At 41.1% G+C, this 26376-nt stretch overlaps 2 protein-coding genes across 2 annotated transcripts in view; one reads left to right on the top strand and one right to left on the bottom strand.

The window, feature by feature from the left end:
* LOC122985392 (voltage-dependent calcium channel subunit alpha-2/delta-4-like) overlaps nucleotides 1–26376 on the bottom strand; it is an 85259-nt gene that overhangs the window by 16847 nt on the left and 42036 nt on the right. Inside the window, exons 28-31 of the mRNA XM_044356005.1 lie at nucleotides 7819–7880; nucleotides 3957–3971; nucleotides 3439–3483; nucleotides 3295–3357 (exon numbers count right to left, since the gene is read on the bottom strand). Of these exons, the coding sequence (XP_044211940.1) occupies nucleotides 3295–3357; nucleotides 3439–3483; nucleotides 3957–3971; nucleotides 7819–7880 (185 nt within the window). The remainder of the gene's footprint in view (nucleotides 1–3294; nucleotides 3358–3438; nucleotides 3484–3956; nucleotides 3972–7818; nucleotides 7881–26376) is intronic.
* On the top strand, nucleotides 14424–26230 carry LOC122985347 (leucine-rich repeat and transmembrane domain-containing protein 2-like). Its single transcript, XM_044355929.1, has 4 exons — nucleotides 14424–14856; nucleotides 22926–23065; nucleotides 23776–24459; nucleotides 24799–26230. The coding sequence occupies exons 2-4, from the start codon at nucleotides 23020–23022 to the stop codon at nucleotides 25272–25274; spliced, it is 1206 nt and encodes a 401-aa protein (XP_044211864.1). The 5' UTR covers nucleotides 14424–14856; nucleotides 22926–23019; the 3' UTR covers nucleotides 25275–26230.

The raw sequence follows: 26376 nt of genomic DNA, 5'->3' as shown, positions 1-26376 counted from the left end.
TACTAATCTTAATTTTGACTTAGAGACATAAAGGTTGTTGTGATTTTTTTCAGCACTTGGGCTGAGTGGAAACAACTTGTGAACTCTGACACATCATCAGCTTTTAAGTTGATATGCTGAACTTGTTAGCAAGCAGTTGTTTATTTCCACATCCAGCAGTTACGGAGCAACATTATCATTCATGTGGAGTCGTGTTTCTGTCCACCTGGTGAATGTAAGTCCAATATTCACTCTCTGTTTTTACTCTCTACCAACTCCTGAGGGAAATATCTGGCTCTTTAGCTGCTAAATGCTCCACTATGTTCACCAGCTAGTCTACAGATAACTGTGTCTGTTTGGTGCTGAGCAGGTAGTGTACAGTAGCTTTTTACAGCTTTTTCTATGAAAACGACGCTATGAGAGCCGCTGAGATTGAACTGAAACAGTAAAAGTTGCAGCCGGACAGATAAACAATGAGCTGAAACTCACTATAAAGCTCCGTAAAGCCGAGAGGAGCTGCTGATAATTCTCTGTAGGTTCATCACTATGACATAACATTTAATAAACCAAAATATTTCTTTGATTGTAGTCAGGAAACCACTGATCACAGGTCAGCAAAGACATGATTTGTTGCTGCTGTTCAGACGCTCCATGAATTAAAGGATATGGTGATTTTCTATATTTATCTTATTGTCAACAAATCTCATGTTTGGATCCAAAACAAAACAATGAACTGATCTACTAACAAGTATTGTATCCAAAGCCTGATATATCTCATACCTCTGTGCCATAAACCTCTGTTCCTTCACCCTGAAGATTATAGTCACGGTAATTTGTTTAGAAACGGCTCCAAAGACTAATAACAGCAATAAAACTGTAACTCTCAGGAGAGAAGTTCCTTGTACGGCAGACACCACTGAGCATGTGCAGGAGCTACAATCTTATTGCTGTTATTAGTCTTTTGAAACGTTTCTTAACAATGTGACCATAATCTCCAGGGTCCCGATGCAGCGGTGTGACTCACTGATGTGTTTTTAATAGTTTTTGGACAACAATGGAGGAATAAGATATATCAGGCTTTAGATACACACATAATACTTGTTAGTAGATCAGTTCATCGTTGGTTTGGATCCAAACATGAGATGAAGAAAAATACATTAAAAAATCGCCGATATTACAGTTTTGACAGTTTCGTGCCTCGAGGAGGTTCAGATTTGTATGACCTCAGCTTGTACGTGTCAAATGTGGCGTGCATTTGGCAGCTCGCTCCGTTCCGGTTAGGCTCCGCCCACGGTCAGCAGAGGTCAGCAGGTGCAGCAGCTGCTGCTACGTCTGACTGCTAATGCACACAGATTAATACTGAAAATGTCCTGAAATCCTGTGAGCCATCCAGATGTTGTTTATGAGCACGTTAAATGATCCAGAAAGCTGCAGTGAAGCTGAGAAGTCACCTCCTCGTCCACGACACGACACCGAAACCTCATCCTGATTGTTCAAGGAATAAACTTCCTGACTCCGAGTAGTTAAACCGAGAAGCCTGAGTGTTTTCATTTAATCAGCTGAGGACTTACAGGAACTTATGTGCAATGTTGCATGTGTTTCCCGAATCATCTCATCAGGTTTCAGACAGTTTTTCCCTCCTTCCAGACAAATAGGTTTCAGTTTCAGTTAATTTCAATTAACAATGTAAATCAACTCAAAGAGAAATCAGCTGTCACAGCCACAAGGGGTCATAATTTGGTTATCGCAGTGTGGTAATGGAGTCGGGAGGATGGATTCTTTTTGTTGGTGTCGTCAAGGAAACTTTCTTTTCAGTTGCCGACTTCTTTTTAATATAAAATTTGCTAAATTCACACGATCCCTTTGAAAACATTCATGTTTATTTTTTTGTCCTCTGATAATGGATGTAGAGCTTTCTGGCTGCTGATATCTATAAAGGTGAAGTTTCAAAAAAACAACATAACTTTTAGCTAAAAAACATGAAGGTCACTAAATGTTGAAATTACCATATTTCCTCTAATAGTGGCCGGTGCCTTTATTTACCTCAATATGAGAGGGTGCCAGGACTTTATTGGAAGCAGGCTGATATTAGAGAGAGACCTTTATTTATAATTCTCTCTGTTTGATAAGTATATTTGTTCATATTTTAGTTTGGTACATTGTTGTTACTGCATTACTGGTAATCCACCGACTCCAACGTGCAGTTCAATAATTCTGGCGCTTGAGTTCCACCTGGAACGTTTTGGCAGTGCATCACTTCGCTATAGCACGCGGGTAGCATGCTCATGGATGTATCCTCGCCGGCTTAGCCAAGTTACCCTGGTTACCCTGGTTACCTGTGCTCATGTAGTGTCGCTGTTTTCATTATTATTAAAATATGCGCCATCATCCCCGTATTTAAACAATATGACGTCTCTTCCATCCCCCTCCCTTCTCTGGACATCCAGGCAACTACTATTTATGCTAAACTGGCATATAAATTATACGACAGGCACCAGTAGTTTATCTATCCTTGTTTTTACTCCCGCCTGTTGTAGGGGCCTTTATCTGTTCGTGTTGACAACACCTCCAGCCATTATCAGAGACTACTGTCATTACCGTATTGATGAAATACGGTAATGACTTCCTGGGAGAACGGAAATCAATCTAAAAATTTATGGATGATTTGGAGAATGTTCAGCAATGTAGAGAACACACAAAGTGCTGTAAGTGTAGTTAATAACACAAAATCAGCAGTATGATCCTTTAAATAGTCATGACGTCAGAATGTGGCGCGCAGCAGACGCATCATACAGACAGAAAAATAGTCGAGCTACGGTAGCCCGGATGTGCCAATCTGGGATTTTTATTTTGAAGTATGCAGGTCATGTTTCCTATGTTCCTTAAGTGTTGCTGACATGTTGTCAGTATGTTTTTATTCAGTTGTGTAAATAAGTAAATCCGGTTTCATGAAAAGATTAGACACCTTTTGTAGGACAGAGTCAGGCTAGCAGTTTCCCCCCGTTTTCATTCTTTACGCTAAGCTAAGCTAACAGGCTGATCTAGATTGATCAAGCTTCATATTTACTGCAAGATACGAGAGCGGTATGTATCTTCTCACCTAAGTAAGAAACTAAATGAGCATATTTCTCAAAATGTCAAACTAAGTTGAACTAAGTTTTGTGATTATGATCTCTATTCTATCTCTCTTTTGTCTGAGTCCAAAACCCCAAAATATTCAATTTACTATAATGTAAGAAAAACGGCAAATTCTCACATTTCCAAACATGGAACCATCATATAATGTGGGGGGCGGGATCAGGTTGTGGATCTCACCTCGTTTCTCTCTTTCGATAGCAGGATGAAGCCGTTGTTGTCGACCAGGAAACAGTTCAGATCCTGAACAGGAAGCAGCAGGAATTAGTGTCTGTTAAGGTTTTTTTTTTTTCAGTGTTCAGAGTTGAGCTGTTGGATACTTACAGCACTCTCACAGCTCAGAGGACACACTCCTTCGATGTTTGAACACTGAGAGGAAGACAGAGAAGACGAGGTGGTGAGCTTTGAGAGGCGAGATCATCAACAGGATGTATGACATCATCATAAACAACATAAACAAGCTGAGTCACTCATCGAAGCTGCTTTACAGTCCAGTTTAACCCAAAACCAGTTCACTGCACATGGGAGGAACTGTTTTTATCAAACAAAGAAAGATGATATCTGTGTATTTTTGTATATGATAATTGTATATTTTTACTAATATAATTATAACAATAATAATATATTATTAACAAAATTATTGAAAAATGATTATAAATTCAAAAATGATGAATAAACTATGATGTATAATTTTAACACTTGTGCAAAATAACTGTAAAAAGCTTCAAATCCTCACATTTGTGAATCTGCAACCAGCAAATTTTTAGCATTTTTTTTTTTTTTTTTTTTTAAAAAGATTAAAGTTATTATTTGATTATAATCAATAATTGGTGTTTACTTACGTCTGTGTCGCTGGGCTGGAAGCAACAAGAGTCGAGAAAGTTGGAGAGAAAAGAATAATAAATTTCAAAATAAAAATAATTGTATGATTATCATTAAACCACAAATTAATAGAAACATTTAATTACTGTAAAAACATCACAAAAATAATTTTCAATTTCCCAATTTCTTCAGCTTCAAATCAGGACCATGTTTTTGTGTCCTACCAGGTGTGATCTGTCACCTGAGGAAACTAAAGATGACATATATGTGTTTCAAAATAAAAGCACACCGTGTGAAAGTAGGATTACTCTCTGACAGTTAAAGCTGAATTAAAGCCCTCTGCAGTCAATGTCAAATAACAAATGAGAAATAAAATTATGTAAAAAGACTTTATGCTGTTGAAATCCAAATGTGTCGCTATATCATCTTTTTCAGTTCAGTTTTGTGCTATTTTACAGGCAATGCAGAAAACTCGGGTCGCTTTAAGGATTTAACTTGGTTTAAATGGTCACAGAGAAGTGTGGTCATATTTTCAAAAAAAGATTCATCTGCATTAAATAGCACTTTATGACCGCTGACAGCTACATTTTCCTCAGTTAATGAAACAAATACAACAGGAAACATATACAGAAGATAAATATAGAAAAGAATAATAATTTTCAAAATAAAAATAATTGTATGAGTGTCATTAAACCACAAACTAATAGAAACATTGAAACATTTAACCATTGTAAAAACATCACAAATATCATTTTCAATTTTACAATTTCTTCACACAAACATATTTTTACCTTCTATGTTTGTGTCCTACCAGGTGTGATCTGTCACCTGAAGAAACTAAAGATGGCAGCACTTAAACAAGCTGTGTTTCAAAATAAAAACACACTGTGTGAAAGTAGGATTACTCTCTGACAGTTAAAAGCTGAATTAAAGTAAATGCAGATAGCTCGGGTCGCTTTAAGGACTTAACTTGGTTTAAATGGTCACAGAGAAGTGTGGTCATATTTTCAAAAAACGATTCATCTGCATTAAATAGCACTTTATGACCTCCGACAGCTTCATTTTCCTCAGTTAATGAAACAAATACAACGGGACACATATACAGAAGATAAATATACTTGAATCCAGTTTCAAGGTCTCATTTTTCATTTTATAAACGTCTGAAAGTGTAAATCATTGACGACAGGATGTAAATGTGTTTCAGCGGATGACTCTGAAGTCACATGAGTTAATGTCATCAGTGAGGCGGTCTTGTGAAAGCATTAATCCAGCCTGTCACAGCTGTCAGCTCATATTAAAAACATTATCTGCAGCATCATCCTCTACAGGACATCTGCACACGTTCAGCTGCAGCTCTGCGTCTGTTTCACTGAACTACAGGACACACAATCACAAGGTCAAAGACCTGTAGAGTGTGTGTTTGTGTGTGTGAGTGTGTGTTTGCGTGTGTGAGTGTTGGTCCGCCTTACGTCATATGTGGGGACACATTTTGTAACAAGATCAGGGGTTGTATTTATCAAGCTTCTCAGAGTAGGAAATCGCTACTAAGTGGCCAAAAATTCTCGGAGACAATTATTTTTCCTTTTAGATCAAAGAGTAAAAGAATTTCACTCACTATCTTATAATATTTAGGAGCTCCAGAGGTGTCCTCACTTGTTAAGAGCGAGCTGCAACCTCTGGGGTTGTAAAATGAAGCCATTGAGGAAGTGCCACAAACTGCAGTTCCTTGAACGGCCACTTGAGGCCTCAAAAGCGAGTCAATCCCCATAGACCCTCATGTTAAAATGCCCAACTTTACAGCAGAAATAAACTGGTTTACAGCCTGGTACAAAAAACAGTTTTGGTCTCTGTAGCTAATTTCCTCTTTCATGACAACTCTACGGGGGGTGAATTTTTTTTTATAACTCACCCGTCTAAATTTTATTAAGCCGTAAAGTTATGCATAATGAAGGACATGGCTGCTTTGAGTGACAGGTCCGCCAGCCGCTAGGTGGCTTGTTTCAGCCATTCGGCCCCGCCTCTTTGCCCATTTTTGATTGGCTGGGAGTTAGGCAGCGTCACGCACTGCCAAGATGGCGACGGCCGGAGCGGCTCACTTTGAGCTTCAAAACCGCTCTTCAGAAACCAACGGGTGACGTCATGGTAACTACGTCCATATTTTTATACAGTCTATGGTTAAGAGTTTCCAGGAGATGCATTAAGGCAGAGATATTCTTGAAAGTAAGAGTAGGACGCTTCATAAATGAGTCTTAAATCCGACTAAGATTGGGGTATTTTTAGTCCTAAGTTAACTTTCGGTGCTGTTCTTAGGAGTGATTCCGAGAAGCTTGATAAATACGAGCCCAGGACCCTCAGAGTAGGACTTAAAGGTGCAATATAGGACATCCAGCCACTAGATGTCACATTATAGCGCCAGCATCTCAGATCAAAACAACTGTGTGCATCGTTTACTCAATGACGTCGAAAAAAAAGAAAAGAAAAAGACAGAGGCTCCTGAACTGACAACTCCCGAAACTCAGATCAAACTGTCAAACTAAGCAGTGCTGATCAAATACGGATCAAGATTCTGTTACTGCGTCGACTATTTCTCACCTCAAATGTTTCCAGAAACATATTTTAGTTGCAGTTTAGTTGTTATATGATAAAAATTTGTGACACAGCCGCCATGTTGAAGACGGACGCGGGGAGGAAACGGAGGGATTCGCTGGACCGGCTATCAAACAAAGAACAGAGAAGCTCAGATAACAACACACACAGAGGGAGTGTGACTTCATTCTCTGCTCAGGACGCCATTTACTTCACTAGAAAATAGTTGTTTGCTGACATCTAGTGAGGCTGAATGTTGTATATCGCACCTTTAAGACTCATTTATAAAGCGTCCTACTCTTCTCCATTCAGCCTTCATAGAGTACAGGTATCACAGTGTTTTCTTTCTTTATAACAGAGGCTAATTCATTTAGATTTAGATTATTGATTGTGCCTTTAAATGTCTGAATTTAATGTCTCAGCTTTCCCATAACTGTCAGTATTAGAGAAGAGGCCACTTAAATTGAATTATGAAAACTCATGAAAATGAGAGCGGAGTGAAGAGAACAAGAAATATATTCAGCTTTACTTCGGTCTATTAACTGTCAAATCCCATTGTTTTACTTCTTAATGGGACCTGATTGTCCGACGTTTCCACTTTAATCCTAAGATGAAAAGTCTAAGAGACTTAATGCATATAATTAATTGGATCCATTCCCTAATGAACATAAAGAAACAATGACCTCTGACTCCAGAGGATTATGTACTGACACATTCATTCAACTGACTCCTGTGTGATGACTGACTGCACACCAGGCTGCCTCCATTATTCCGTTATGACGCAGATAATATGATAGCGTCCGCCATTTTGGACTTTCCATTCCCATAAAGGTCGGCACTGTCGCAGGACTTCAAGACCAATCACACACAATCACAATATTAATTTTCTAACCCTGCATCCTCATCTCCAATAGAAGATCAGATAGCAGAGGTGCATACCCGAGGAATTAAGAATTCAGATTTCCAACATTTCCTTTGTTCTTCTCTACAGTACGTTTTTGGACGTCAGCATATTTAAGGTAAAAGCTAAATTTAGTTGAACTCTGGTTGCAAAAACTGATAAAGTTTATGTCCCCGGTTTAAATTACAGAAACTTAAAGGTATCCAGTGAAGTTTTTAACCACTAGTAGCACTATGGAGCAATGTTTTTAAGTTAAGGTCAGAGGTTTAGGTCAAACAGTTTGATACCAATCAGCTAAGGTCAAGGTCAATTTTAGCCTCTTGGGCATAAACACATAACAAGGAAACATCCCCAAAAATGACAACAGCATGAGTATGAGTGATTCCTCCGCTCACCTGCTTGGCGATGGCCCAGAACCTTTTTTCCAGCAAATCCAAGGACATCTGCAACCCGATAGCTAAAAATAGAAAACACACACACACACACACACAGGCAGCATTAAGACAGACGCAGGACAAGATGGACTGCAGAGGCGGAGCTGAACAGTTTGCTGAGTTTGTGGAGGAAAAAAAAAGGGAGGATGACAGGAAATCAATTCAACCCTGAGTTCACCTCTGTTGTGTCCCGATGCTAATGAAAGGATGTAAACACTGATGAGCCTGATGGCGCGTTCGCTCCCTGCAGACTGTGTAATGACACGTTGTTCGGTAATGCACTGTAGCAGCTTTATTACTGCGAGTATCAGAGGGAAGTACACAGCGAGCATTTAGAGAGATGTCGAACAGTAAATAGTTCAAACCGCTGTGTGAAATCCGATCCGATCCATCACTGCTGGGTTTTAGATTTTACTCACTACTGTCTAACAGATTGTTGGTTAAAACCCCTAACGTGAGCAGCAATAGCATGTTGAAGCAGCATTCATGGGGGTGCAGTGAGAGTTGGGAATACGCTGGAATAATCAACAATGGGGGGGAAACATGTAGAACAACACACATAACTACAGCATCCAGCTGCACGACACATGGAAAATATAGATGCACTAATTCAACAAGCTGAATAAAGTTTAACCGCAACACTAAAATGTTGCAGAAGATGTACTGAAACCCTCTTTCAGTCATATTTTTTGGTATCACCCAATATTGAAGACATTCTGGGAGAATTATGGCAAAGCCTTTTGATGTAGAGTTTGTATTATTGGATATAATGCTAACTGAAAAGAATGACGATTCTGGTGATATATATACACAGTGCTATGCAACAGTTTTAGGCCCTTCAGATGTTTAGATTCTTATCTATAATGCAGCAGCATCAGGGAGGCATCTGACCATCTGCAGCATGACAACGAGCCCGAACATCCAGTTATAAAGTCATAAAGATCTATCTTCATCAACCGGAAGAACAAGGAGTCCTGCAACAGATGGTCTCTGATCTCGACATCATGGAGTCAGTCTGGGATTAAAATGAAGAGACAGAAGCAGCTGAGACGCCGAAATCCACAGAAGAAGAAGAACTGTGGCGACTTCTCCAAGATGCAACAACTGACCTGCCGAGTAGCTGAAACACTGTGAAGAGGAGAACTGCTGCTGATTTAAAGACCAAATATTGATTTACTTTAAGATTTCTGCTGTTTACTCAACTTTGTATCAAGTTAACTGATCAATGAAAACTATTTTATTATGTTTGTAAACATCCTCACTTTACTTTTAGTGCCTAAAACGTTTGCACAGTACTGAATATTCATTTTTTTTTATAGTTTTTTTGTTTATATGATTTATTTATTGGTATGTTGTTTCTTTTCTTTCTCATCCTAACATGTCTTTCTTCATAAATGTTTCATCACAAAGAATTCTTTTGTTTCTGTTTTTATTCAAGACGACAATAAAAATGTAAAAAAAACAAATATCGAACACCTTTTAGGTACATTAACATACAAAGAGTCACTATGAGAGCAACGAAAAACAGGATCTGCCTGCAGAGATACAAAGATCCAGTCAGAGCTGCTGGTTAGTGGCCCAGCGGGGGTCATTCCACCCAGAACATCATAATATCTGCAACCGTGTTTGTCACTACAGTAATGAAAACTCTTCTTCACACAGGTAGTTGGTCTGTACACACACACACACACACACACACACACAGATGAGTGATACGAGGCAACATGTTGAGCCTCTTGTGTACTGGTGTTATTGGAAAAACAGAGCAGTTGTAAAACGTTTTATTTCTGGTCATTTCATGTTATGAGATTTTCACTGACTGCAGATTCTCCTCTGAAGCTGCAGAACAAAAAAAAAACAAAACCCACACTGCTGTCTGCTGAGTTTCACCAAAACAAAGATATTAACTTCATTACCTTGATCAAACGTTTTGAGCCTTTTTATCTTCATCAAAGCCTGAAATGTTAAATTTTCTTTATTGGCAAACATAAAGAATTTGATTTGTCCCTCTGAGATTTGTCTCAACTTGTGGTCAAAACACTGGAAACAATTTTTGACTCAACAGTGTTGGATGATACCATGACTACAGAGTGTAATCACTCTAAACACACTCTGAAGATGCGGCCATCTTTCAGTAACCGAACAGAGCTGAGAGCACATTTTATATTCACATTTCAAACAAGATCCTCGATATTACTGAACACAGAAACACAAGACTCTCCTGGATAATATAACAATCCTATAGATTTATATTTAAGCCATCATTTTCAATTATTTGAACTTTGTTTCTGAGTTGAAAAAGCTGTAAAAAGCTGCTGTACACTACCTGCTCAGCACCAGACACAGTTAGCTGTAGACTAGCTGGTGAACATAGTGGAGCATTTAGCAGCTAAAGAGCCAGATATTTCCCTCAGGAGTTGGTAGAGAGTTAAAATATTGGACTTACATTCACCAGGTGGACAGAAACACGACTCCACATGAATGATAATGTTGCTCCGTAACTGCTGGATGTGGGAATAAGCAACTGTTTGCTAACAAGTTCAACATGTCAACTTAAAAGCTGATGATGTGTCTTGTTTCTGCTGCAAAAATCAGTTACAGCAGGTTTTAACAGTTTCATGTTTAAGAGTTCAACACTCATTATGTGTTGTTCTTGATGTCAAGTGTACTGAGACATCTCTGTTAGTATGGAGAAAAAGGCTAAACAGTCATTTAAGAGTCAAGTTTGAAAGTGGGACACCTCTACAGACTGAAGCACGAGAGGGAAACGATGCGACATGACCTTTGGGTCCTTTAAACTTCTTAAGGCATCGCTCTCCTTCACTCCATTAAAATAGCCTCTGCAGACCCAGTGGTCTGCAGCTTTGCTCTGCTGTTTGATTTCATTTCTGTGTTTTTCTCCTTTCCTGTCAGCAGCGTCCTTATCGCCGCCCTTCAGCGCTGCAGCCGCACTGCTTCTGCTGCAGTCTGCAGAGTCCATGACAGGACAAAAACACGTCCGCCACATTTATTCTACTTTTCAGCCTGCAAGTTATTCACGGGAAGGTATTTGCACACTCTCAGGATTTGCTTTGTGCGTGAGGTATTAATGATTAGAAACAAAGAGTTCCTGCAGCTGCATTATTAGTCTCAGTGTGAATTTTATTTTAACTTCTCCCACATGATGCGACTGTGTGAGAGTGCTGAAGTCAGATATTTAAGCTGCAAAACTGAGTGCACCACTGAGAGGGTGTTGTATATTTTATGTCTATTTTCTCTGTGTGTGTGTTGTTGTACCTGCAGCTCTCACTGATCTATATTTTCATTTCTACATCACAAGTAGGGTTATGGGTTAGGATTTTGGGTTAGGTGTTAGGGTTATGGGTTAGGGTTATGGGTTAGGGGTTAGGGTTATGGATTAGGGTTATGGGTTAGGGTTATGGGTTAGGTATTAGGGTTATGGATTAGGGTCATGGGTTAGGGTTATGGGTTAGGTGTTAGGGTTATGGGTAAGGGTTATGTGTTAGGGTTATGGATTAGGGTTATGGGTTAGGTGTTAGGGTCATGGGTTAGGGTTATGGGTTAGGTGTTAGGGTTATGGATTAGGGTCATGGGTTAGGGTTATGGATTAGGGTTATGGGTTAGGTGTTAGGGTTATGTGTTAGGGGTTATGGCTTAGGGTTATGGGTTAGGGATTAGGGTTAGAAGTCTGTGTGGTGTTTCTTCTAATTGTCTCTGTTGTTCAGTGCAGTCGGTGTTTCTGGACCCTGCTGAAAATTTGCTGCAACAAGCCAATATTGCCACAGTCATAAAAAAACATGACAATGCAGTAATCACAACACACACAGAGAGACTGTTGTTTGCAGTTTCTCCGGCTTATAAAATACTTGAGCTTTTCTTGTCCTGGCTGATACCCCTGTAGTTTAGACTCTGATGATCTGGTCTCTGTATACAGTATCTGTCTGTTGTCTTGAAACTGACAGCGATGCTAAAAAAGATGAGAGATAAAAGATTTGATAACAGATTTGTTAGCGTTGGAGTGAATCGTATTTTGCCAAACCCGGAGTGACTGAATTTGGCCTGAAATATCTCACAAGTGAAGGAAACACAAGATGCTATTTCTGACAATACAAAATGCTTACATTAGTAAATGAAACAATCACTTTGAGGAGAAACATTTAGATACATTTAAGATATACAGATAATATTCCAGTTAGCAAAAAAAAAAACAAACAATAAAACTTACAGTCAGAAAGTAAAATTGATGGCTGCAGAGGATTAAATCAAGTTTAGGATTATTAGGGATGTTCTGTCTGTGCTCGGTCACATATTGTGTCTCTATATATGCTGCACATAGAATCTGCTTTCTACTTTCATCTTATTCCCTGAGATTCGGGATTAAAGGATAAGGCTGCTGACATTCTACATCTTATTGTCTACCAATCTGATGAGAAGCCTAAAACCAGTAAGGAATTGATCCCAACCACAAGTATTGTCTGTAATATATTTCTTATCCTTCTGTTGTTGTCCAGAAACTATTAAAAACACGTCAGTGAGCCACACCGCTGCTCTGGGTGACATGTTCCTTCATCACCATGAATACACACATCGTTCTGCTGCCAGAAATACTCACTAGATCACCAAATGTGGATTCATCCGCTGCTGAAAATAGTCCCCTACAAATGCACCACTCATTCCTGTTTGAGTAACATTTACTAAAAACTACAGTACTGAGTTGTTTTAGGAACTGATGAGCACAGACAGAGAAGGGAAGTCAGAAGTATTGAGAGACATGTTGGTTTTGGTCTCATCATGGGATTTGTTTGGCCTGGTTCCAGACTTCTGAACCAGAGATCCAAATAGATCTAGTGTTGTGCTCTGTGGGGACTGCATTTTGTGCCAGTCATAAAAATGCAAGTGAAGATGAGGTTGACTGATGCAGCTGCACAGGTTGTTCACTTAACGGAGAAACGCAGCGGCTCCTCACTTTGAGCTGGATGTTGGGCTGGCGTTAAACATGTTGTACTACTCACCACTAAAAACATCTATAAATAGTTTCTCAGCAATAAAAAAAATCTCAACTGATCAGTAACTTAATGTGTTTGCTGGCGGTGTTGCTGTTGGTAGTCAGCATGACTGAATAGACTGGAAGTGTTGTTGGGAGGATTGTTATTGTTAGAAAAATGTTGTTGGGTTTTTTTTCTGTCACTACTATCTAATTTTCCTTAGTGTGCTATGAGATCTTAATCATAAAGGGGACATAACATGTTTTTTGTGATTTTCTGCCATTTATATACTGTTATGATGCAGGATGTCTATATTAAACATGGTCACAGTTCCACAACTTGAGGTAAACGTAACTAAAAATGGCACCTTCAAGTCAAAAGTCAGGGCTTCAACCTGCCCCGAATGCTTTGTTTGCAAAGTTACCTCTACTTCCTCCTCATGATGACATCAGATTATTTGCAGATGCCAATAAACGGCAGTCCGTTCCGTAGTCATTGCTGCTAAGGTTGTTGCTAAGGTTTCCCCATGTGTTGTTTGCATTGTCCATGTTTGTATTTTGGATCAGATTTCAGCTCAAACATGTTTGATGTAGAAGTTCATATGTGGAGTAAAGAACAATAAAAAATAGTGAAATCCTGCTACTATAGTTTGTTTCTGTAGCCTCTGGAGCCGGAGGTAGCTTCCTGAAGCTGACCAATCAGATCAGAGTGGGCTCATCAGGAGGGCGGGCCTTAAAGAGACAGGAACTAAAACAGCCTGTTTCAGACAGAGGCTGAACTGAGGGGCTGCATAAAGGACCAGTAGAAGATAAATAAGAAGTTTTTAACTGGAAATCATGCAAAGATATTCCAGTAGAATATATATACACACCTGGAAATGTGCAGCATTTGTCTTCTTTAACATGTTTTAAGGGTTAACTGAATGCTGAATTTGACTAATATCTTATTGCCTGGAGTCACTTCTGTGTCCTGATCAAAATACTTTTTTATGATTTTGAAGCTGGTTCTTTATATTTAATGATATGTATTCTGTACACATTTTAGATTTGGTCGACAGAAAAAACACTAAAACATCTTTGGAAGCTGCAGTGGTACGTTTACACCACAGGGTGGCAGCAAACACGGTGAGTATATTTCCACCAGGGGCGGAGTTACACATGTAACCCCACCCTGACATCCAGCTTGTATTGATAAAACTGTTTTACCCTTTGGCAAATCAAATTTCTTAGTCCCTCTTTCATATGTTTTTTCTTTTTGTCTAATTCATATTTGCTCTGTTGGCGTGTGCACAGTTAAGTACAATACTGCAAAGAAAGAGGAGTGCACACAGCCTCTTCATTCATTCAGAGCTCAGCCTGCAGCTGCATCACACTCTGTTACTATTTCTGTCAAACTCCGCTTTAATGCACATTACACACTCAGTACAACACAGAGAGGATGGGCTGGCACACACACATTCAAAACACACACACACACACACATACACACACCATTAGTGGCAGCATGTGGCTTCTCTAGTGCTCTCTCTCTCTCTCTCTCTCTCTCTCTCTCTCTCTCAGACATACACAGAGGCTCGCTCGCCCTCAGTTGGTGGCTGGGTGTGTGTGTGTGTTGGACCGAGCGCTCAGATGATGATGAGAGGGAGCTGAGAGAGCAGCGATGTGGAGGAAGAGGAGGACGACAACAAGCGGTGTTTAATCCGGAATAAAACTCCAGTCCAGCTTCTGGTTTCTGGTTCAACACGAAGCTTCCAGATTCAACCTTCAGGAGAGGAATCGAGGATTTGATTTTGGGCTTTATTTTTAAGTCGAGATCAATTTCTGTCCTTGAAGACAAAACCTGTGTGTTTCTGGGCTCAGATTTGAACAACAAATCCAGATTGTGGTTTAATAAGAGGACTCTGTGGTTTTACAGACAAAATCTGGATTTTCAGCTTCTGTTCTGCAGATGAAGGAGAAGAAGAACAGTTTCTCTCCTCTTTCTCTGTTTGGAGGCTGAAGCAGCAGAGCAGATGGTGAGCGGCGAGTGTGTGTGTGTGTGTGTGTAAATACTGTATGTACAGTAACATGCATGTGAAAGTGAGAGAGTGTTTGCTTTCATCCGTTCACCTGTATATGTGTGCATGTACACTATATGGCCAGAAGTAAGTGGACACCCTTGTCTACATTAGTGTACTTTTGGTCAGAGTCTGTTTTTTCTTTTTTGGGTCCCTTGGTTCAAATGAAGGGAAATTAATGCTGAAATACACTAAACCTGCAACTAATGATTATTTTCATTATCAATTCAATCAAAACAATGAAAGGATTTGTCTATAATATGTTAGAAAATAGTGACAAATGTTGTTTTGTCCAACCAACGGTCCAAAATTGCTTTAAAATGACCTACTTAATAAATTGATTATCAAAGCAGTTGCTCGTTAATCTTCTTTCAATCAACTAATCGGCTGAGATTTTAGACAATAGTGTGCTTCCACAATATTGTGTCAACAGCTTATGTTTGTCTCTTTCCTGTTTTAACATGACAATGCTCCATAAAGAACCCATCCAACACCTTTGGGCTGAACTGGGACACTAAGTCGGAGCTAGGCCTCAACACCCAACATCAGTGTTGGACCTCACTGATGCTCTTGTGGCTGAATGAGAGGATCCAACATCTGCTGGAGAGAGTGAAACCTTAACGAGTGGAGGCTGTTATAGCAGCAATAACATGTTAAACGACATACAGATGGTTGTCCACATACTTTTGGCCATGTAGTGTACAAGGAGAGAGTGAGTGTGTGTGTGTATGCTTTTAAAATAGAGACTCTAAAAGCATGTGGGAGTGAGCTTGTGTGTGTGTGTCGGTTGTTTATTTGCTCTTCCTACCTCCACCGTGGATGCTGCAGTGTGTTTGTGCTCTCGGCCTTTTGGACCAAACGCTCGGCTGCCTCGTTCTCAGGCTGTTTGCAGGAAAAGTGCAGCCACAGGGGGGGGGAAAGCCTGACTGTCAGAGGCCATTAAGCAGCTAGCGGGAAGCCACGTTAAAGCCCAGAAAACTGGAGCGATGCAGTGCAGATGAAGCAGGGAACATCGCGTCGGCAGGACTTCAATGACAAAATCCAAACGGCAGAGTTTGAAAATCGAGATAATAGTCCAACACTTTTCCACATAAACACATGGCTGTTTTGCTGCTTTTTATATCACAGTGTCAACCTACATACAGGAACCAGGAGGATGAAAACTTGGTTTGAATCCCTGAACCATCTGGAAAACCATTAAAAATGTTATGAGATGATTTACGGTCATCCTGATCAGTTACTAGAGCAAGAAAAACCTGATTTGATCGAAGAGAGACCCAACAACAAACTCAAAATTAAAAGAAGTGAAATTAGTTTCCCCATTCACTTCAATAGAAGACGACAGTAACTTCTTCAGCAGCAGCAGCTAGTGGGCACCAGAGGAACTGAAGATTAAGGTGCTAGCAAAAAAATGCTGGCTCACATCATGTGATAGTAGCTGTTTGGAAAATGCACAGAGAGAAAACAGGTAGGTAGGTGGCGTTACTGTCCACCACTGAGTTAGTTTAACCCACAGGGGGATTGGTCTGACCCATCAGTCGTATTATTTTCAGCCAACACAGAAGGTGCGGAAGATGTTGTTTGGGACAGTTAACTTAAAGCAGCTATAATTGATATTTTTACAACACTGTCTGAGATGTCAGTGTGTAATGTGTTGGTCGTGGCTCGTAGTGATGAACCTACAGAGACTCTGCAGCTCCTCTCGGCTTTACGGAGCTTTATAGTGAGTTTCAGCTCATTGTTTATGTGTCCGGCTGCAGCTTTTACTGTTCTGGTTCACTCTCGGGGCTCTCATAGCGTCGTTTTCAGAGAAAAAGCTGTAAAAAGCCACTGTACACTACCTGCTCAGCACCAAACGGCAAAGAGACACAGTTAGATGTAGATTAGCTGGTGAACATGTCAACTTAAAAGCTGACGATGTGTCAGTGTTGTATTTGCGTCGTTCCCCTTCTTCTCAATCCTGCCTATAGTGTATCGCCAATATGGACAAACAAAAGAGCATCAGAGTTAGTTAGTTAGGCTGTTCAGAGCCACTGTTGGACCTCCAATTATGGCCGCCAGAGAGTGCGTCATACTACGATGGTTATCAGATAACACATGAAGCACGTGCTGTATGATGTAATGGTGTTCCTAATATTTTGTCCACATCATTAACATACATGAGGGGGCAAAATATTAGGATCACTTTTCAATATAAAGCTCCAGCACACCAGCACCACCCTCGACCCTACGACCTCAGTAATCAACATAAAGTAGAATTATCACCTTTCTGACAATGTCGACAAAAATTGAAAATGTAAAAGTTTCATAAAAGTAGAATTTATGGCAGAACTGTTGTATTGGACTGCACAGGTGTTGCTAATAAAGAGGCTGGCGAGTGTATTTACTACTACTGGTCTCGATTAAAGTCCTTTGAATGAAATCTCCAACAAAACAGCAGATGTGTGATGATGACACAACAGTAAAAACAGAAAAAAAAGAGTGAGCAGGTTGGTGATGGCTGGTAGGGGAGGGCCACTCTGGGACCAGTTGTTCCAACACCATCTGGACTCCAGAACAGGCGTCTGTCCTGCTCAGGGATTGAAATCACAGTTTTTAATCTGTGACCCGTCACTACTATGTGGGCGGCATTTAATCTGGCTGATGGTGCTTTTGACAAGCCGATTGGTCCCAAAACATCCATAAAAGTAACTTCTAAAAGGTACTGAAGAAATTACTCTCTTCACTTTGGACAACTGGAAGTGTGCTACAGGTGTTCTCTTGGAGAAGGAGACGTGGAGCAACATAAAATCTGCGATAGAAGTCACTACACTAATTTGATTATTTTAAATAGAATCTGGGGAACAGAAAATGAAGAGCTTTAATCAAGGTGATGCGCTTTAAGGAGGAATCTTTGTGTGATTGGTAGAGCTTTTAAAACTGGAACAAGCCTCTCCTGGCTGCATCTAAGCGGAAGTTCACAGGTGTCATTCGGAAAACTTTGTGTCTGTAAAAGTATAAAAGTAGCAGCCACACGAAGATCTTTTTTCCCTTGTTATGGTTCTGATCCCGCCTCCTGACAGAAAGTTGGGTCACCAAAGTTATTACAATTCATCCTGCGGGGGACATGAATATCACAATCCAGTTTTGAAAAAAAGTTTTGGTGGCACAAGAAGAAAAGTCAGGTGATCACCGAAGTCAGTACGATGCATCTGGCAACCATGAACATCTTGGTGCTAATCCATCCAGCAGATGTTGAGCTATGTCACAGAATAAATGGAAACCTGCTAGATATAAAAGTCAGGGCCAAACCTATAGTTGGTTCACTCCGGTCTGGTTCAGTTATTGTTCATACAGGGAAAAATCCAAGCGAACCTGAATGTCTCTGTAAGTTATTAGGATTCATGAGTGTAAAAACTTTTATGGAGATCCATCAAATGGCTGCTGAGACATTTCACTCTCGACCAAAGTGAACCGAACGACCGACAAAGACTCGCCGCTAGCATGGCTAGAAAAGGTTTTAAGGAAAAACGTTTTTATATTTCTACTTATGAGGAATTGAAAAAAACGTTGGTATCAGTACTGAAACTCAGGTATTGTAGCGGCAACGGTATCTACATTTTTTAAACCAAACCTAGTGAGTAGGCTGGTAACCAATCAATCAATATCATCTAGGGCTTGCACTTAACGATTACTGTCATTAATGATTTATCTGCCAATTTTTTGTCTATAAAATGTCAGAAAACAGTGAAAATGCCTGTTATAATTTCCCAGAGTCAAAAGTTACATCTTTAAATGTCTTATTTTGTCTGAACAACAGCCCAAAACCCAAAGTTATTCAGTTTACTGTCATCTATGACTAAGAAAAGCATTAAATCCTCACATCTGAGACGCTAAAACCAGCAAATTCTTGGCATATTTGCTTAAAAAAATGACTAAAACAATTATTTGATTATCAAAATAGTTGCCGATGAATTTTCTGTCAATCAACTAATCGATTAATCTACTAATCGTTACCTAAGTTACATCTTATAAGTTACTCAAGATAAGAGCGCCACTTACATCCTAAAATAAAACAAATACAATCTATATAAAAGACACCCATCAAAGATCGTTCTTGGCCTTGAAAGGTTGGTAGACTGTACTTTACAGATAAACCTGCCGGGTAAAGTTTGAGTTTAGGTGGATCTGACGTCTTCAACCTCCATCCGGCAGCCTCGGCGCTCGCGGTGTTCTTAAAAGTCACCAATCCAAAGAAAGAGACGCCGAGCGGGGCAGAGAGAGAGGAGGGGAAGCTCCAAGAGACGACCGAATGAGAAGAGAGATGGTGGATCGCGGGAAAGCAGCCCAGAGCGACTTCAGTTCTTGATGAACGGAAGATGACATACCAGCCCCCCTCTACGTTTGATTTTGTTTTTGGTCCTCGGCCTGTGGCTGTATGTGTGTGTGTAAGTAACAGTGAGATGGTGTCCATTAATCCCAAAGTAAAACTCTCTAGGATGAAGACATCACCGGATTCTGTGTTTATTATTCGTCTGAAGGATTTATGTAAAGCGAGATCATGTTCGTCTGTAAATCCTTCTTGTGACATGATTCTCAATGTCCATCTGTTGTTACAACCATCTGATACAGTGAGGGGTCAGAGGTCGTCTTCTCTATAAGACACTCTGGGGTCTAATAACGACCCCGCTCATCCTCTTACGAACTGCTGTAGTAGATCTAATATGACTGACAGCTGTCCCTCATCTCACTTCTTCTTCTTCTTTTATTTTCTTTCACAGCCTGTTAGTTAATGCTGCACCTATATACTTATAGGACAAGGAAGATTAGTGTCCATGCTTTCTTAAATGACCCACCTGGAGCTGATCAAACTCTTCTTCCATTAGTAAAACTCTCAATTATCCAAAACAATGAAGCGGCGTCTGGTGGTCGGAGGTTTAAACATAAATAATATAAATATGGCTCCTACGGCACTGTAGGCACTCGTTACAAAGACGTTGAGGTAACTAAGATAAAACCAGGTGAAAATTGTCTCAGTGACATTTAAATTAGTACATTTCAATGCAAAGCTGATCCTGGCTACACACTGAAATATAGTCATCAGAATCTGTTGGGACAATGATTGTATGTACGCCAGAAATCTAGCAGTTAAATGCACAAGTGAGAGCTAAACTTCTGCAAAAAAAACTCCCCAAAAAACAAAAATGATTCTGCATACCACCCAAATCTTACAACTCAGCTTGCAGCAGCAGCTCACTGTGGATCAAGCAATCAAACAAACTGAAAGCATTTTTGAGCCCTTTTGTGCAAAGTCGATGCAAACTGCAGTCTCAAACTAACCCCCGATCTCCTCCATAAGAGGTTTTGCGGTATTATAATATCACGCTGCTTCGCCCTCGGTTGCTCGTTATCCGCACGACTGCAAGAGGTCACGTCCATAAACTTTGTCATATTAAGCTTTTAAGCAAATGACCAATGCTGTGGTGAGAGCAGTCTAAACCTCCAGATACCCTGAGCATCACATCAGCACTTATGCTCTATACATATGTAGAGGATTTGCTTGTGAATATCATCCAGGAACAAAGGCTCTGACGTAAACTGACGTCAAATATTCTTTGGGAGTCACGTTGGTGTCCCTCCATATGTCCTCCCAGTGTCTCACTCCTCTACCTGCATTGTAATTCCTCTTGTTCTGTAATGTCAGTTGTGGCCTGAAGGCACCTTACTGCCTCACGCACTCTGCAGCAGAGTGACTGGCATCTTTGTGCCAACTTAACAAAAGAAACACCTGCAACAAAAGAAGGACCTTGAGGCAGCGTTTTTCTGGCTCTTTATAGCAGCTATAGACGGATGATGGAGTGACAGCACTTTTCTTTTCCTCTGCGGCTTTATCTCTCGTGCACACTTCCCCCCCCCCGCCGTGTATCTGAGCGCCCAAAACTGCCACATATCAAGAAAGGGAAAAGTGAGCAAATTAAAAAAAGGAACTAATCATCAAAAAACAAACAAATTCGTGATTGTATAAGTGAAACAATGCTGACACTGAGCTGTATCTGCGGCGTACAGGAATTGCGAGGGGGCGTTAAGAAGACAGAAGTTGGCATTGACTTTTTCTCCTGTTTTTGGTGATGTTGGATGAAAACATAGAGGATTATTTCACTTCATCACGAAGCTCCTTGTGTGTTCTCTCTGAGCAAGAAAGAATGAAAAGGATTGAGGACAAGTGAAATGCTGTGAATTAAAGCACAACTCTAGCCTGTAATGCCAATATACTGTAGACCAGCTCTGCTAGAGACTAAGCTGTTGATGTTTTTTTAATCTACGTACTCCACTTAATCTTGCATATTGCGAGTTGCACTCTTTGTGGTGGCTGAGAGGTTTGAGAAACAGGCTTGTGACATGAAAATCAGCAGTCTGAATCTTTGGACCAGCTGGAAAGTGCAAAGCACGGAGGGTGAACGAGTAAATCTCTCATCTCCTACCAACAAGATGAGTGAAAGTAACAACACACAGAGCTGAAAGAGAGCAAAGTAAATCTAAACAAAGCTCACAAAGGATTATCGTTTACAGTAGAGCAGTGAAGTGGGATGAATTATTTCAGTCATGCAGGAATCAAGAATGAAACTCCAGTGCATTTTCTCATGTCTCATAGACAATGTCAGGTGACTGACAGTTGGAGCTCTTCAAGGTTGAGAGGAAATGAAACTGCTGGTTGACTTATCATAAACAAACTGTTAGGAAATATCTGTTTTTTTTAAATAAAAACTCAAAAGGTACAAGCTTGTGGACATAAAAACTGCCACCATTTCAGTAAGAAACATCCAATCACAGAGCTTAAAGGGGACCTATTATGGTTTTCCTTGTTTTCAAACATATATATATATTGTTAAAATGTCGGATGTTCATGTTAAATGTGGCCAAAGTGTCAAATAATGAGGTATGTAGAAGTAATCCCTGTGAACTTCAGAGCGTCAGACTGCTCTGAACACTTGGTTTCCAATGTGTTTTTCTGCTTTCAGCCCGAGCCGACGTCGATTTGTGAGGATTCCTTTATATGGTCGTTTGCTCCAAGCATAGCACGCCACTTCACTGCTTTGCTCCGCTAACATTATGGTGTTTTTCCATTGTTTTGGGGGTTGTCACATTGACCATGACTCCATTACACAGCACAGCAAAGTAAAATAAGTTGTTTACTTGTTAAAGCTGTGCTGGTCGTCTGCAGCTCTTCATCAATCATCATCACTGTGGCTGTTTCTGCTTGTATTATTCCTCCCTGCATTACTTCTAACTTATCTGCTCAACAAACAGCTCCAAATATTTCCATACCTTGTTGTGTCGACTGGTTTTTAGCGCCATTAACGAAGCTCATTGAGGAACATGTATCATTTACTGTAAATTCTTCACAATAAAAGTCATTTAAAAGCTTTTAATTTGAAGCAGCAAAAGCAGGAAATGTTGGGTTTTCATCAGCAGTAACTTAACACGACTCCGATATGGCTGCCCCTTGGTAGGCTTCTGAAAAGCTGGCCAATCAGAACAGAGTGGGCTCATCGGGGAGGGGGGCCTTCAAAAGACAGGAACTAAAACTGCCTGAGAGACAGAGGCTGAACGGAGGAGTTGCGTAATTGGCCAGTATAAGATAAATAAGGAGTTACTAGAATAATAAATGTAGAGCTGGAAATGAGCATAATAGGTCCCCTTTAAAATGTCGTCTGGCAAGCAATTTTGTTTGAGTGTGAAATTGAGTGTGCAATTGATTTGTCTGCACAAATCAAGATTATTTTACAGCTGTAAAATGTCATGCTCAATACATATCTTGATCAAATTTAAGGGACCTTTTTTAAAAATGTATCAATGTTTGTTTTTTTTAATCTCTGTTACTTTTACTTTGTAATTCTATGTTGAGAAACACAGAGATTATCATTAAAAGAAATCTTTAAAATGTCAAGTGGCAGTCGGGAAAAATAACTCAACAACCAGCTGTGCTTTTCCACAACACGACCCCAAATAACATCTTCTCCTTTCTTTCTGTCTTTTCTGTTTTTCAGGAAGCTCTCCACAGCTGGACGTTAGTGTGAACCGGCAGAGAGCGAGGACAGCTGGATGCCAGCCTGAAGCTGCAGCAGTGTTGATGTGACAGACATGAAGAACCTGGACCAGTATGGACGAAATCACCTGGAGAGTCTGTGTGAGTCTGGACGGATGCTTCATCCTTCATCTTTCTCATACAGACAGAAATAGATCATTATTCCATCTGCAGTCCAAAAAATGTTGATCTGCTTCCATAGTCTCCACAGGTGTTTAAGAAGCAGACAGTAACCTGTTTTTCTTCCTTATTTCTATTTTCCATTTGGTGTTGCAGTGTTGTTCTGACTTCTTTCTCTCAAAGCTCAATGAAATTTGTAGAAAAATCTCAGGAAGATGTAAGTCAAAAACACTGAACTGTTTGAATAAAGAGGTTTATGAAAAGAGCAGGTCTGTGTGCTGTCCTTCTACTCCAAGATAAATTGGATACAAAGAATCATCAGGAAACAAGATTTATTGAAAATTTGAGGTAGCAATTTAACCATGTTTTCAAAATGGGACACTTCCATTAACAGCACATTTGGTTGGTTGCTGTCTGGGTACAGACGAGTTATTAGCTCTGTATCTTGCTGACTTTTAAGCTTGAGTTGCTGATGAGTCAGACGTCTGGTTACATAAGACAAAAATCTCCAGACTTCAATTAAAAGCCAAATTCAGGCAACAGACGGAAGCCGGTTTGAGTCCACAGATGAAAAAGTGCAGTGATAGATTAATTCATTAAAGCATTAAGCATTAAAAACAAGGAGGTATTGAGTTTTGGAAGTTTTAAGGACGCAAATTAAATGCTTGTTAAATGTTTCTCGTGTCTTCCAGTCTGTGCAGCCCTGTCCAGTCTGTTGTTGGTTCTACTGGGACTGCTGGGCTCGGTCCACGGCTGTCCCAGTGGATGCACCTGCTATGGTAATACCACTGACTGCTCTGCTGTCGGCCTCCTCTCTCTGACACCGGTCCTGGCACTGCTGGACCAGGACTCCCTGATCCTCCGCCTACCCCAGAACAACCTCTCCTCGCTGGGCACAGTGGAGCTGTCCAATCTCAGCAGCCTGGAGCTCCTGGATCTTTCCCAGAACCACTTTTCCACCCTGCAGCCTGGAGCGTTCTCAGAACTGAGCGGCCTGCGCTGGCTCAACCTCTCCACCAACTACCTCGGGGCGCGCCTGGCCCCCTCTGACCCCAACAACAGCTCAGAGGCTGCCCAGGGCTTGAATGGAAGTCATGGGAGCACTGGCCTGAGCAAGGAGGTTTTCAAGGGGTTGAGGCGGCTGCGAGGGCTTGACCTGTCCTCCAATGGCCTCCTGTGGCTGCCTAAGGGCCTGCTGGATGGGCTTCACAGACTCGCCTGGCTGTCCCTGGCCAGCAACCAGCTCACAGCTCTGGACAGAGTCACCTTCGAGCCCCTGGTGGGGCTACAGCAGCTCCAGCTGGCGGGAAACCCCTGGGAGTGTGACTGCAAGCTGAGGGACTTCAAGCACTGGATGGAGTGGTTGATTTACAGGGGTGAGCGAGGCTGTTAGCCTACCTCTTCAAATCTCAAGTACTCTGAAGTTGATAGTTTTGGCAGCCGGCTTACAGTGTAAGATCGTACTAGAGCAAATCACTTTGTATTTCCAGTCTGTACTTCAAAAGCTGCCTAATCGAAGCAATTAATCTCTGCTCTGCAGGATGGATGTATGCTGAGCACAGACATCTAAGAATATAATGACCTCTGTCTCTTTCAATCCTCCCCTTTCTTCCCTGTTTCTTTCTTCCTCGTACCCTCCACTTCATCTTCACCCTCCCTGTTCTTTTTCCCCCCTCTCTCTTTTATTGTTTCCCCTCTCCCCGTCTGTTTTATAGATGGGCAGGTAGATGCGATGCAGTGCAGTCTCCCGGGGGATTTGAAGGGCAGGGACATCCGCAGCGTGCCGGCAGAGATGTTCAACTACTGCCTGCAGAGCCCGACCAAGGAGGGCTCGTCAGGTTACGCCACCCGGCCTCCCTGCCCGCCCGGCCGGGTCAGCAGCAATGAGGAATGTGTTCGCCAGCGCTACCGGCCCATCAGCGTTCGCCGGGCACACGGCACGCAAATTGTTGCGGGCGTAGTTTGCGGCACAGTGTGTGTCATGATGGTGGTTGCGGCGACTTACGGCTGCGTCTACGCCTCGCTGATGGCGCGTTACCAGAGGGAGATGAAGAGCCGCGGCCAGCCTCTGATGGCCGAGTCCGGAGCCGACACTGACCTGGAGGACGGGCAATCCCCGACCTCGCCAGAGGAGACGCCGCCTAAAGAGGCCTGCGGCATCGTCCACGGGTATCGAATCAGCAGCTTCTGACCCGCCGCTGATTTTAGATCCTTCCAGAGCGTTCTGGCTGCTTCTGCTCTCCTCCACTCTCATCATTGATGAAAGAATGCCTGGGGAAACCCTGCAGCTCTGTGATTGTGCAGGAAATCTCTGGGCGGGGACTGATTGTACATCTAATGGACTGGACTTAATTCAGTGAAAGTCGAATGCTGCAGCACTTCTTTTAATGTATGGATGCTCTGTGAATTGTTATTCCCTGCGCTGCATCTCTCAGCCAGCTTTTAAACTCCTCTGAAGCTGCTGTTTTGCACTTCTGCACCTTGACTTCCCTTCATATGTGTTTTCATTTCTTATTTAGTAATATGAGTCTCTGTCTGTCTTTGTATCTGAGCCCAACAAGCACAAGCTCCAAAAGTTCAAATGTCTGTGAATCTGTGAAATGTGACACTTCTCCTGATGTTTGCTGCACAAAATGTATTTTCTCTTGACCAGTGACTTGTATTTTTGTTACCTTTAATATTCCCACTTTGAGAATTAAGTCTTTGTTCCTCTGTTAGGTGGATGCCCTGTTGAATTCTCTCCAAATAGCACTCTTTAAGTTATAAGAGAGTCCTACTGCAGTCAGGGAAATGCTGCTTTAAGCTTCATCACTGAGGTAAACTGCATTTAAACAAATACTAGAGCTGTACCGCCACCTACAGGGCAAGCTTTGACCTACAACAGCTTCCAATCCAGCACAAACTCTCAAGCTCAACGGCAAACAGTTAAGAGAACAACTATAGTCCCAACATAGCAAAGTAGAAACTGAACAACAGTGTCGCTGCTATAAATGCAGATGTGAGGCTATTGGTCAACATGTAGTGTAACCTCCAAATGTGTGTTTTAATTTATTTTGTCCACATTTTCTGTGAGGAGCACATGAAAAATGGTCTCAAATTTGAGGACTGTTAATCATGCCTAAAATAATAAACTCTATATTTATCTAACTGTATTTTTTCTTATCTTCACCAAAATCTGACAACCAGCCACACAAAAAAGAAAGTTCATATGATCCTAAATTCAGACTTTTTCACTAAATCTAACCCGGATGATACAAGAGCAGCTGGGAAATCAATAAAACATGGATCAAACC

Source organism: Thunnus albacares, chromosome 7, assembly GCF_914725855.1.
Source record: "Thunnus albacares chromosome 7, fThuAlb1.1, whole genome shotgun sequence".
Classification (NCBI taxonomy): domain Eukaryota; kingdom Metazoa; phylum Chordata; class Actinopteri; order Scombriformes; family Scombridae; genus Thunnus; species Thunnus albacares.
This window is presented reverse-complemented; position numbering and strand designations above follow the sequence as displayed.

Bases quoted from the DNA above. Each gene is read 5' to 3' on its own strand.
- LOC122985347 (XM_044355929.1), top strand. From the start codon at position 23,020: ATGAAGAACCTGGACCAGTATGGACGAAATCACCTGGAGAGTCTGT. The intron at 23,066-23,775 runs GTGAGTCTGGAC...CGTGTCTTCCAG, and splicing joins AAATCACCTGGAGAGTCTGT to TCTGTGCAGCCCTGTCCAGT. The intron at 24,460-24,798 runs GTGAGCGAGGCT...TCTGTTTTATAG, and splicing joins GGAGTGGTTGATTTACAGGG to ATGGGCAGGTAGATGCGATG.